Source organism: Bos taurus, chromosome 9 (assembly GCF_002263795.3).
Source record: "Bos taurus isolate L1 Dominette 01449 registration number 42190680 breed Hereford chromosome 9, ARS-UCD2.0, whole genome shotgun sequence".
Taxonomy (NCBI): Eukaryota; Metazoa; Chordata; class Mammalia; order Artiodactyla; family Bovidae; genus Bos; species Bos taurus.
This window is the reverse complement of record NC_037336.1, coordinates 9345494-9358654: the sequence shown is the minus strand read 5'-3', so window position 1 is coordinate 9358654 and position 13161 is coordinate 9345494. Positions and strand designations below refer to the sequence as shown.

At 38.1% G+C, this 13161-nt stretch overlaps 1 protein-coding gene across 1 annotated transcript in view; it reads left to right on the top strand.

Annotated features, from left to right (window-relative positions):
• Nucleotides 1–13161, top strand: part of COL9A1 (collagen type IX alpha 1 chain) — a 90578-nt gene that overhangs the window by 33109 nt on the left and 44308 nt on the right. Inside the window, exons 13-20 of the mRNA XM_059890025.1 lie at nucleotides 51–86; nucleotides 2714–2737; nucleotides 3109–3162; nucleotides 4522–4575; nucleotides 5212–5244; nucleotides 5965–6021; nucleotides 7940–7993; nucleotides 12648–12701. Of these exons, the coding sequence (XP_059746008.1) occupies nucleotides 51–86; nucleotides 2714–2737; nucleotides 3109–3162; nucleotides 4522–4575; nucleotides 5212–5244; nucleotides 5965–6021; nucleotides 7940–7993; nucleotides 12648–12701 (366 nt within the window). The remainder of the gene's footprint in view (nucleotides 1–50; nucleotides 87–2713; nucleotides 2738–3108; nucleotides 3163–4521; nucleotides 4576–5211; nucleotides 5245–5964; nucleotides 6022–7939; nucleotides 7994–12647; nucleotides 12702–13161) is intronic.

Here is a 13161-nt window from a genome sequence, read left to right as displayed (position 1 = left end):
CATACTCATGCTAAAAAAGCTAAGTACGATGGAGCTATTTTTATTTTCAGGGAGAACCTGGTGTGCCAGGACCTCGTGGATTTCCAGTAAGTAAATGTGAACTGATTTATAGTCTGTCTTTAGGTAAAATTCTGCCATTGTGAAATTTTTCAATTTAGTTTCTATTTGTTAATATTTCAATTAACAAATAGAAACACACAAAGGGGCCCACATAATATACATCACAAAGAGATTATGGCTTATCTGCTATGATAAGCATTCTGACTATGAGTAGAAAATTTCAGAGCAATTTGAACGTATGGTGTAAAATACATACATCTGTTTGCAGGTGGCATTTACCAATGGAAATAACCCCCTCTCTGTTCCCATTGATGGAAACTGTATCTCACGTAACAGCAGCAAATCTAAGTATTTGGTGTTTAGACCTCGGCATCACGCCACTTTCTTCACAACTGGTTTTATGTCTAATGAAATACGAGCCATATTATCACCCACCTGCTTCCCTGGCGAGGCTTTTTCCACGTTGCACAGTCCACCAGACTTGTGTTATTTCTAGCCAGAGGAGAACTGGATTCTCAGGCTGCTTTTTTTTTTTTTCCTATTTGTTCTTCATTCCTTTTTTGTTCTTGCTATTAATCTGTGTTTTTCCTCTTTGTCTTCTATTTGCACTGCTTCCTTTGCCATATTTCATCTTTTCCATTATAAGTCTATTTTCAGAGGGGAAGAGTTTGCTGGCTTTCCCCCCACATTTTTAGCTCAGAGCTCAACATCTTATAGAGATGCCTTTAAAAAAATTCATCAAATCTCTAGGTCTCTTGATAATGAAATAACTTTTTGATTACTTTGGTATCTTCAAGCATAACGTTTATTTCCCACATTGATCCACATATTATAATGTTCAAATACAAGTAATTTTTCAAAGAGTGCCTTGAAAACTCCCCATTTACCATTGAAACATATTACTCATGTGAAATTCATGCTTGTTGTGGCTGCCTAAATAATTAGAAATAATAGCATCATTATCAGAGGATGTGATTCCCCTGGATGCTTCGTATATGGATGGATATTTTAGAAAATATCTAAGTCTATCTTAGATATTTCTGTCTAGAAAATACGAAGTCTGGAAGTACAAGCTGTCAGGAATATGGTGTCAGAGACAGCTGTGCATATGAGGGATTCAAGACCGCAGAGGGGAGAGAATGGCGAGGCGGTCCAAGGCTGGGAGACTGAGCCCTGAAGGCAGCAGTGCTCAGTTTTATTAAATTCAACCAGCACAGAGTCAGAGCTCTTTGTGTGCTGGGCCCTGTGCTTGGAATTGAGGCTTGGAGGCTGCATAAGGCGTGGTTTCAATCCCTGGTTACACTCAGTTTGATGTTGCTCAAGAGATAGTAAATGTAAGGGAGTGGGAGACAGAATGACTGGTTTTAAAATAAAATTCAGCATAAATGAGGATCCCACTGGAGGTCATTTCAAGAGTGACACCATTTTGTTTTCCATTTCTACTGGATTTGGTGTCTTACCAAATAGCCTTACCTGTCAAGGGGTGTATTCCTAAACACTTTGGTTCTCCCCTTCCTCTCTGTGCTAAATGTTTGGGCAATTTCCAAATATCATATTATAAATTTTAAAGCAATGTTGTCTTACTTTTAATGTCGGTTTCTTATAAAACATGACAAATGATATCATTTATATGTGGAAGCTAAAATATGCTACAAGTGAACTTCTTTACAAAACAGAAATAGACTCACAGGCATAGAAAACAAGCTTGTGGTTACAAAAGAGGAAAGGAAGGGAGGGATACATTAGGAATTTGGGATTAACAAATAGAAACTGCTGCTGCTGCTGCTGCTAAGTCGCTTCAGTCATGTCCGACTCTGTGCGACCCCGTAGACGGCAGCTCACCAGGCTCCCCTGTCCCTGGGATTCTCCAGGCAAGAACACTGGAGTGGGTTGCCATTTCCTTCTCCAATGCAGGAAAGTGAAAAGCGAAAGTGAAGTCGCTTCAGTCGTGTCCGACTCTGTGTGACCCCATAGATAGGAGCCCACCAGGCTCCTCCGTCCATGGGATTTTCCAAGTAAAAGTACTGGAGTGGGGTGCCATTGCCTTCTCCAACAAATAGAAACTACTGCATATAAAATAGATAAGCAGCAAGGACCTACGGTATAGCACATGTTCACTATTTTGTAATAAACTAAAGTGGGAAGGAATGTGAAAAAGTCCAGTTGTGATGTGCCTCTTTGTGAGGAATGGTAAATTCTCCTGACAGCAAGCATGGATGACCTCTTTACTTGCTGTGCTAAGTCGCTTCAGTCGTGTCTGACTCTGTGCAATGCTATGGACTATTATAATCTGTTAGGCTCCTCTGTCCATGGGATTCTTCAGGCAAGAATACTGGAGTAGGTTTTCTTTACTTTGCTTTTCTTTAAAAAAAAAAAAGTTTGAAAAAAATATTACAGGCTAGCTACAGGATAGACATCAAAAGAACATTTGAGGAGCTGAAGCAAGCTTCTTCATTTAGAAGTGGGGCCGAGGTTGCTTTCTTTACCCAGTCCTTTCTTTTCGAATGAGCATTTTATGTTGATTTAGGGATAGACTTTGTAGTTTATTTCTGAACTGAGTTAGTTCTGTATTTACAGAAGTAACTTCTGTAACTACTGTATTTACATGAAGTAGGGCTCCTGTATCATAACAACTTTTATTTTAACCTTTTAGGGCCGTGGTATTCCAGGACCCCCTGTAAGTATCATCTCTTGGTTTGTTTTACGTAGTCTATAAGAACGGCCTGTTTCTCAGATCCCAACCTTAGTCTCCAGTCAGCACTCTACCAGTGGTGCTGACAGTGTCCTCCATTAGGGATCTTAGGTGGCTACTGTGACAGCACGCCTATTCTACTAAAAATATTTTATTAACTTAAGAAATTTCTGTTAATTTAAGAAATTTCCATTTTAAGTAATTACTCTTCGGTCAGATGAGTTGTTGTCTCATTGGAAGCCAAAGCTAGCACAGATCCATCATTCTGAGTCAGTTGTTTATCGTATTTGATATCACTTGTCATAAATTGTGAAAACGTCATAAATCACCATGTCCCTCTAATTTGTTGATTTCAGGGTCCTCCTGGGGGAGCAGGACTCCCTGGAGAGCTTGGCCGTGTGGGACCGATTGTGAGTACCAGACACACAAACACAGCGAGTTGACAGATGTTTGCTGACTTAATAGGAGGTGTTACCGGGGATGGCCAACTGCCCTATGTGTGTTTCCCCTGCAAATCCAAGACACGGCAATAAGTTTAATTCCAGTTTATAATGCGGATGAGGACCAGGGTAATAATGCTATCTCATTTTTGTAGAGTGATTTTATTTATTTATTTTTTTCTCCTGTTAGTCCTCTACAATCCTTATTTATTCAACTATGTATTTCCATTTCACATTTTCTTCTGTAATGGTTTAATTTTTTAAATTTAATTTTATTTTTAAACTTTACATAATATTTTTCCCCAAAGTTCTCAGCTGAACTTTTCTTCCCAACTTCTAGAATTAGTGATTAAGCCAAGAAGTGTCACCTTCATTTTACAGACTCAGTTGGGATTGGGGTCCGGTGTCTTTTGTATGAGTTTCTCTGTATGAAATGAGTGAATAGTCTAAAATCATTCCCAGGTATGTTTATGTTAGCATCGTAAAATCATAATCGAACCGACAGAACTTTAGTCAATAGAGAGCTGAACTGCATGGGAGAAATTGATGTTAATATTCAATAAATATTCCAAAAATCTTGAAGTAGTGATGTTATCTGAAGAATCGACAATAGTAAATCCATTGAAAGCAGGAGCCACATGTATACCTATCTAGCTTCTCTGTAGGTGCTGCTGTTTAATAAATTTATTTACTGAATGCAAGAATGCATATAAAATGATTATAAAGTGGAGTGTAAGATGCTTTGGTTTATGATAGAATATTAGAAGGACAAGGTGTGCGGGGAGGAAGCGCTGGTGATTAAGTCTAGCTGGAATCCACTTTCATCTGAATGGCATATTTAGCCATCTTTGCTCTTCTGTAGCATTTGCAGTTGCCTGCGGTGACAGACTGAGGGTCAGCTTCCGGGTGAAGAGTCCAGCGCTGACTGGCCCTGAGAGGTTGCCTTCCTGTTCATAGTCTCAGGCAGGCGTGAGCTGCCCTTAGCTGGGCGGCGCTGGCAGTAGCGACTATTCTGGTTCCCCTGAATATCAACTAGAAAAATGCATAGTGTTTCCATAGTGATCAGTGATCAGTGTATAGAGAAGAACTGGCTCTTTTCCCCAAGTCTCCCTCCGCCTTCTCTTACTTTGATGAGGCTGGAACTCCTTTATTCTTCTAGCTTTGTGGGACTAATTGGATTGCGGGTGACCCATCGATTTTGGTGGCAGGCCTATGCAGGCTGAGCTCTGCAGGGTGTGTAGGAATGTCAGTTTTTCATACCTCACCTGTTTTGTGCACTGTGTCTTGATGTGTGTATAACCGCTGTGTCACAATTTTCAAATAACTTAGGGCGACCCTGGGAAAAGAGGACCACCGGGCCCCCCTGGCCCTCCGGGACCCAGTGTAAGTTATTTGCAGTTTGAATTTCTCTGTGTCTGAATGTTGGGATTATAGAACCCTAAGAGCCAAAAATGAAAGGGCTTTTAAATTGAATCATTGTCCTAAAATTTCAAAATGGCTATGATATTTTCACTCATTCAGAGCATGATCTTTTAAGGCCAGTATAGTTGAGAAATCACAATAATTTGAAAGGTGATTTTCAAGGGAATGGTTTATGCATTATATTTGAAGTGCTTTGAGGCTTTTGACTTCTCAAATGCTCAAAACTTGGACATATAAAAGGAACATTTTCAAATGAACTAGTTTTTATGAAGGATTTATACAATGAACAATTTAAAAAATGAGGTTAATTGGGAGATAATCCATACTTTTAACTTATGATTCAGAATTCTCCATATTTTCTATTCTGTCATTTTACTTCTCTTCAATCCTGTGAAATAAATAATGTACTAAAATTTAGATTTCTCCAAACAGAATAGACCCATGAGTGAAGTTTCTAGAATATTAGCATATCTTAGACTATTTATTCCTTATAGCTTATTGAAAAAAATACATTTACTGTATTTGTCAAATGAACATTTTATTATTAGTAGTGAATTAAATATTTCACTATATTGTTAACTTTAACATTTTCTTTAGGGAACAATTGGCTTTCATGATGGAGATCCATTGGTAAGACATTTTCCTTTGAATAAAATACACTTTTGTCAAAGAACAGGAATTCTCTTTAGAAGATGAATTCTCTTTAAGATGATCTTGCTAGAATATGTTGTATTTTCATGTTTTGTTTTACTCAGATGGCAGAGCAATTTGTTGGACTGGTGGACTGGTCATTTATACATACTCACACTAACTTTTTCATTATAGAATTATCTTTCTTTTTCCATAATCTTTTTTACTTTATGGAGGAGACCTGCTTTTCACCAGAGCACTCCAATTTTAGAAGATCTAAGTCCAATAATACTCTCTAAGACTTGTTTTATTAATAGACTGATACTCAAACAGTAGGAAAAGTGCACTAAATGCAGTTTTGGTCAATTTGTTGGGGGGGAACGTGACCTTCAGGACAGAGCTGTTGGATTGGAGGGGGAGAGGTTGGTCTGCAAATGTTTTATTTCTTGAACAAATTGAATCTGAAATAATATGGAAAAATAGTAGTATTCATTAAATCTGGATGGTGGATACGTGGGGAAAGGGTTTGTTATGTTCTTTGTATGTTTCTGTAAGCTAGGAATATTTCTGAGTTTGTAAGTAAATAAAAAAGGAAAGAGTAGCCAAAGTTATTTAATGAATAGACTTGCATTGGGATTCTGCAGCTAGAAACCCTAAAAGATGTATCATTTTATCACGAAGCAGAGGCTCTCAGTTACTCTCTTTCTGTTTCTCTGGCAGTGTCCCAATTCCTGCCCACCGGGTCGTTCGGGATACCCAGGTCTGCCAGGCATGAGGGTAAGACAATAATGTCCGTGCTGTATTCTGTCTTCAAGAGTATGATCCATATGAAAAACAGAGGCTTTCCCTGAAGCACTGGCCTTGCTCGCGCACAGACCCCACTCTGATGGGTTAGGCAAGTCTGTGTCGCTTATTCGGCGGCTTTGTCTGTGGTCCTTTTTCAGTCCTGGAAGTTCCCACTGGTATGCTGACAGCTATCCCTAACAAGACACAGATACTTGGCTATTCAGTGCTTCTGTTTCTCAGGGAAGATATATCAATGAAATGCACTGGATTGAGAGAGTCTAGAACGCCAGATGAAGGTTCAGAAGTTTACTCCAATAGTGAGAGACGGGGGCCAGGGACTGTATTTCAAACTGTTTTAGTCAAAATAAATTGGAAAAACTGTGCAAAACAGAGGGAAAAAAAAGACACTTTCCAAATGTGTTTTTCTTTCACACTGCCATCATAATTGCTTCAAAATTACCCATTGGAATAAAAAAATAAATACCAAATGCTGGGGTTAATCGGCTTTCTCTCTCTAGTCTATGAGTCTGAAATGATTTTGAAAAATTCCGAATCAGGGGAGTTGTGCCAAGATCCAAAAGACTCCAAGGCAATGGGTTTCCCATTGCAGTTTTCTCTAAGGTTAGCTTGGGTGTGCGCCTATAATGCAGAAGACGGGGGCGTGGATGGGTGTCTTATTTTTCATGGAAACTTGAACCTTGGAACGAGCAAGGTTTTCAGGACAAAACTCTAATAGACAATGTTTGGAATGTTTATTTCACATTTATTTCATGTTACTGATCCAAAGTGTTAGGACAGGTGTCCTGACAGTGAAAGATGGGAGTTTCTTGTGCTTTGCAGCCTTTGCTGACTGCTGTTTATAGCTGTCTATTTGCACTTAAAAAGCAGAGACATTACTTTGCCAACAAAGGTCCATCTAGTCAAGGCTATGGTTTTTCCAGTAGTCGTGTATGAATGTGAGAGTCGGACCATAAAGAAAGCTGAGTGCTGAAGACCTGATGCTTTTGAACTGTGGTGTTGGAGAAGACTCCTGAGAGTCCCTTGGACTGCAAGGAGATGAAACCAGTCCATTCTAAAGGAAATCAGTCCTGGGTTTTCATTGGTAGGACTGATGTTGAAGCTGAAACTCCAATACTTTGGCCACCTCATGCTAAGAGTTGACTCATTGGAAAAGACCCTGATACTGGGAGGGATTGGGGGCGGGAGGAGAAGGGGACGACAGAGGATGAGATGGTTGGATGGGATCACTGACTCAATGGACATGAGTTTGAGTGAACTCTAGGTGTTGGTGATGGACAGGGAGGCCTGGTGTGCTGCAGTCCATGGGGCCATAAAGAGTTGGACACGACTGAGTAACTGAACTGAACTGAATTTGTACTTAAACTATGCCCAAGAAGGGGCAGAAAGTTGTACATCTGGGGAAGCCCTTCTGCCTCAAGTAAGGCCGTGCGTGCAGAGGAGGAAAAGGGTTTTCAGAGGAGGCTCTGGAGAGCAGGGGGCAGCTGGTCTGGTGGGTCAGCGGTCCACCTCTGGAGAATGAGTTACTGATGTTGGAGGAGACCCAGCTGTGAGAGGAAGTTGTGGAAGAAGAGATCTAGACACTGGCGGGCAGTGTCATTATCTAGTTACTGACCTAGGTAATGGAGAATTTATTATTCCAGGACAGAGTTAACTGAAACTGATACCTATTATATACAGTCGTGTAGTACACATGGTGTTTTAAAATTCTTCTAAGGCTGTCATTTCTTTATGACATAACCTTTCTCTTAGCAGCACGGTGACTTACATTTAGGGGAGCAAAGTCACTTTATGAGCCATCTGACCACTTTCTGTGTCAAATCCAACACATTTATTTATTTCTCATGTATTTTATGAGAAATAAATACTTATGTATTTTTGCATTTGTTAGGGTCATAAAGGAGCTAAAGGAGAGATTGGTGAACCTGGAAGACAAGGTCACAAGGTAAGGACAGGAATATTTAGTGGGTACATTGTGATTAAGAGGTTGTAATGACCTTCATTGTAAGGGCTTATAAGGAATAACAAAGCATGATTTTTGCCCCTTCCTTTTCCAGTGATGATTGACAAGTTCTCAGTAGATGCATCAATATTCTGACTAAGCATCATATCCTAAGGTTGTTCAGTTACAAAAAAAGAACAAAGAAAGCACCATACACTTTCATTCCTTCCTGTGTTGCTACCCCTCACTTTCCTTTTCTAATCAATAACACTCAGCTCTTTTCCTTGATGCTTTTGATAGTCAAATGTTATTCAAGCTGGTCGTTCCGCTCCACTAGACAAAATTTTATGACAAGTGTAAAATTTTATGACAAGTGTTGCTGAGACAAGCAAATAGGGAATTTGATAATTGGCTTATAGCTTCTCAAGTTCTGAAATAATTTTTGTTTGTTTCTGACTTCATTTCAATATAACTTAGGCTTTGAGTCATCTGGAAGTTAGCAATAGCACTTATATTGATTTTGGGTAGAAACTTGGAATCCACAGCACAACTTATAGTGGAGCTAGCATGTCCTGCAAGGCTGAAATTTAAAGTAAGGTGACCTATTTGTCTTTTTTTGTCCACTAGGATGAAATCGCCTTAGAGTAACTAAGAATTTGACTTCTTATATGGTAGAATACTTGTCCCTGTAAATTCCATAATATTTTTACAAAGTCAAACTGTTCTTATTAATGTGGGTCATCTAGACTTTGTTGAATATGTCCATTTACACCCTTTACAGGGTGGCAGAAGTCTGTCTTTCGAGGTTAAGACCTTGAGAAGAAATTTATTAATATCTTCAGGCACTAATATTCTTGAATTCCTTCAGAAAAACTATTGAACAATCTCAGATAATGAAGATAAATAAACCAATTTCCTGTACCTTATTACAGTGTGAACTTACATTTTAAGTAACTTACTTTTATTACTTAGGCTCTGAATAGTTGAGCCATTTTATTCATCTGGCATATCACAGGTGGATTCTTGATGACAAACTGGAGAAAATTATAAAAACATCAAGTAGTTTGTATGTTTTTCTGTGTGCCTGTTCCTCCATTGAATTTTTAAATTTGTAACAAAAAAATCAACAAATATTTATTAATCCCTGTTATGTGCCAGGGTTTATTCTACGGGCTAAGGGCACAGAAATGAATAAATATGTCTGATGTCGCTAATTTAAGTATGACATATCCATATAATAGAATATCATCTAACCACAGAAACAGAATATTAACCCACACTGAAAGACACCTCGAGATAATACGTATAGTAAAGCAGATTTAGTGGACTTCTGCTGTTTTGATGCCCTGTATCCTTTCCTCTCTTTTTGGTGACCGCTTCTCTTTGGGAAACTTCCACTTCCCCATCCCATGGGGTTTGGGAATGAAATAGTCAATCAGAGGTCTCTCTACTCACCCATGAAACTAGTATTTTTGAGACCTATGCAAACCAGTTATCTGAACTTCTTAAGTGGGGAACCTGCAAAATTCTTGGTGTGGTAGGTAACTGGCCAAAATTTCCATGAAAAAACTTTTCATAGTTAAAAATTGTTGACTGTTCCTTTAATTTATTTCACATGCCTATGTCCCTTAAACTTTCAGTGGCTGTCTTTGACAATTGATCTATGAAGATAATATAACTCCTTGAAAAATGAAACCTGAAAGGGCTAATGGATGCATTTAGTTGCGAATTGAAAGCAGAAAGATGAAGAATTAAGACTAGGGTCTTGAAGTTTGCTTTCAGATTCACAATTTTGCATTGAATTTACTCCACAAATTAGTTAATGAATATTTTAAAAAATTGGTTATGAATCTAAGAATGAACCATCAAAAAAACTTTCAGTAGAATGATAATAAATTGCTATTCCTAAATTTGTCATTTAGCTTTATGGTTATTGATTAGTTACTGTGTGCTATTCACCTGTTGGTAAAATATTTAAATCGACTATGTTACTCTAAGTTTTAACAAGAATCATTAGGAAAATACCCCAAGCTCTACTAATGAAAAATTATAATCACTGTTGTTTTTATACTTAGGTGGGGAAATACAAGTAGTATTTAATTATACATGTTTTGATTATCCACTCCATGAACTAACAAAAATCCACTATAAAAGACTCTCAGAGTTTATTCAGAAATCAAGTGTAAATGATTTAGGTATAGCCTAGTTCTTTGCTTTGTGTGGCCAAATGTTCTGTATTAATACTGCTACTAATTTTTTTTTGGTATTTCTTTGTGTATGTGTGAAAAAAAAAAATCTCCAAATACAAAGTTGCAGCCTGTGGAACAAGAAAATAAGTGAACTGAAGCATGTAATAAACAACAGAATTGGATTTTAATCTACTATTATGTACATATATTAAACATTAAGATATTTTTCTAATAACTAACTTCACAATTTAAGTTTTTTGTTACCATAGGAAATTTAGGGTAGTGTATCTATTATAAAAAGCAAAATCCTAGTCAGAGAGAAAATGACTTTTTCAGAGTCCATAAAGTAATCTTTCTGTAAGAAATAGTAGTACTTGGATTTCTGTTTAGAATATCCTAACATTTAAAAATACATCAGAGGGAATTCCCTGGTGGTCCAGTCCCTGGGACCCAGTGCAATTCAGGGAGCCTGAGTTTGATCCCTCGTCAAGGAGCTAGATCTCACATGCTGAAGCTAAAATCTGGTACAGCCAAATAAATAAAGTAAAAACACATGTATCAGAGATCATATAACTGATATAAAAAGTCAAAGGAATAACTAGAAAACATGATGAAAGAGGAGTCCATCGGTAGTAGCCACCAGATAGTCAAAATACCTTAGAACACACTTAAGTATTCAGTCTGAAAAAAAGAACGAAACTTTATTGATGGAAAGAAACAGGAAACATTTTGACCAAATCAGAAGATATACTGAGTTCCACAATGGAAAGACTCAATATCGTAAAGATTATTTCTCTATATGTTCTATTAATTTAATGAAGTTCTAATACAAAGCAAGCAGCCTTTTTTGGTGAAGATCCGCCCGACAATTCTAAAGTTCATGTCTAAGGGTATACATTTAGGAAAACCTGAAAAAGTATAACTGTAAATGAAAAATAAGAGTAAATGAATTCTCCCAATCAATGATTAAAATGTATTATAGAATCTCAATAATTAAAATGTTGTGGTGTTGACAACATCATATAGTAAACCAGTAGAGCTTAATAGGAAGTCCAGAAACAAGTATATTTATCAATTTAATACATGTTAAAGATGAATTTTCCAACCTATGTGGGGAGAATTTATTATTCAGTAAATGCTATTGAATAGAGTGCCAGTAAGAGGGAAAATAGAAGGGGAAAAAGGGGAAGCAAAGACAGATTTTCTCTTCTTGGGCTTTAAAATGACTGCAGATGGTAACTGCAGCCCTGAAAATAGAAGATGCTTGCTTCTTGGAAGGAAAGCTATGACAAACCTAGACAGTGTATTAAAAAACAAAGTCATCACTTTGCCGACAGAGGTCCATCTAGTGAAAGCTGTGGTCTTTTCAGTAGTCATGCACGGATGTGAGTGTTGGACGATCAAGAAGACTGAGCGCCAAAGAACTGATGCTTTCAGACTGTGATGCTGGAAAAGACTTTGAGAGTCTCTTGGACAGTGAGGAGATCAAACCAGTCCATCCTACAGGAAATCAACCCTGAATATTCATTGGAAGGATTGCTGCTGAAGCTGAAGCTCCAACACTGTGGCTACCTGATGCGAAGAGCCGACTCATTAGAAAAGACTCTGATGCTGGGAGAGATTGAAGGCAAAAGAAGAGGGCAGCGGAGGATGAGACGGTTGGATGACATCACTGATTCAAAGGACATGAACTTGAGCAAACTCCGGGAGGCAGCAAGGGACAGGGAAGCCTGGTGTGCTACAGTCCGTGGAGTCACAAAGAGTCAGACACGACTTAGCGACTGAACAACAACAAGAAGAAGGAAAAAAGAGATTTCTACTTTGTGTTTACATAAAAATAAATTACTGATAATTGAAGACTTCTACATAAGAAATTAAATGATATGTATAAAATTACTAGAAGAAAAATATAGATGAATATTTATTTATTTTTGGGAGGCAGATAAGGCTTTTCTAAGGATGACACCAAAAGTAGAAGTCATGGAAGAAAAGCCTGATTTAAATAAATTAAAAAATGTGCATGGTATGAAAACTGTAATAAAAGAATTAAAATGAAAATCATAATAGAAATATAGTTTATGGAAAAGTTTGTGTAGTGTGGTCACACTTCCCTAATAATACACCCACAACACACACACCCACACCCACACCCACACACACACCCTTCCTCTGTGTCTCCATGTCTGTCTCTTCCTCCCTCCCTCTCCTCCTCTCTCCCTCTTTAGGAAAATTTTGGAAAGGATAGCATCTAAAATGTTACTGGTGTTTATAGTTGAAAAGTGGGATTGGGTGACTTTATTGCTATACTTGTTTGTATTTTCTGAATAGTCTTCAGTTAATATGGATTACTCTTATAAAATAGTTTAAGAAAGTATAATAGACTAATTCAGGGGGTGCAGAGTTAGACTGAGCCCACTTCAGGTCAATTCCTGGAATAGCTTGATGCCCTACTCTGTGTTGCTTTTCAGGGTGAAGAAGGGGACCAGGGTGGACTGGGAGAAGTTGGAGCTCAAGGACCTCCGGTTAAGTATTTTTCAGTCTTACGCTGCATGATCCCAGTGGTCACTGGAGGATATCATTACTTCTGCAGTTTGGGAGAGGACACGCAAAAATATTTCTGTAAAATTCACAGTTTTTTCACTTTTGTAAAAAATATGCTTTTTGGAATATTTATGCAAAAGCTCTCCTTGAGAGATAATACATGTCATTCCCATGTCTCTGCTATTGACCCAAATATTTCTGGAATTCTTTTTGATTTATGTTCAGAGTTAGTAAGTGAGCCAAAGTCAGTAAGGGAGCCTCTTTAATCTGATTTGGCCACATCTCATTTTGTGTCCTGAGCTGGATCATCTTGAAATGTATATTTCAGGCCGTTCTTAACTGCTCTACAGAGACTGTAGACTGGATGTAAAACAGAGCTGGTGTAGGGGCAGTGAGAACACAGGGAAATGCCTGGCCTAGAGCCCATTTGTCTTAAGCCAG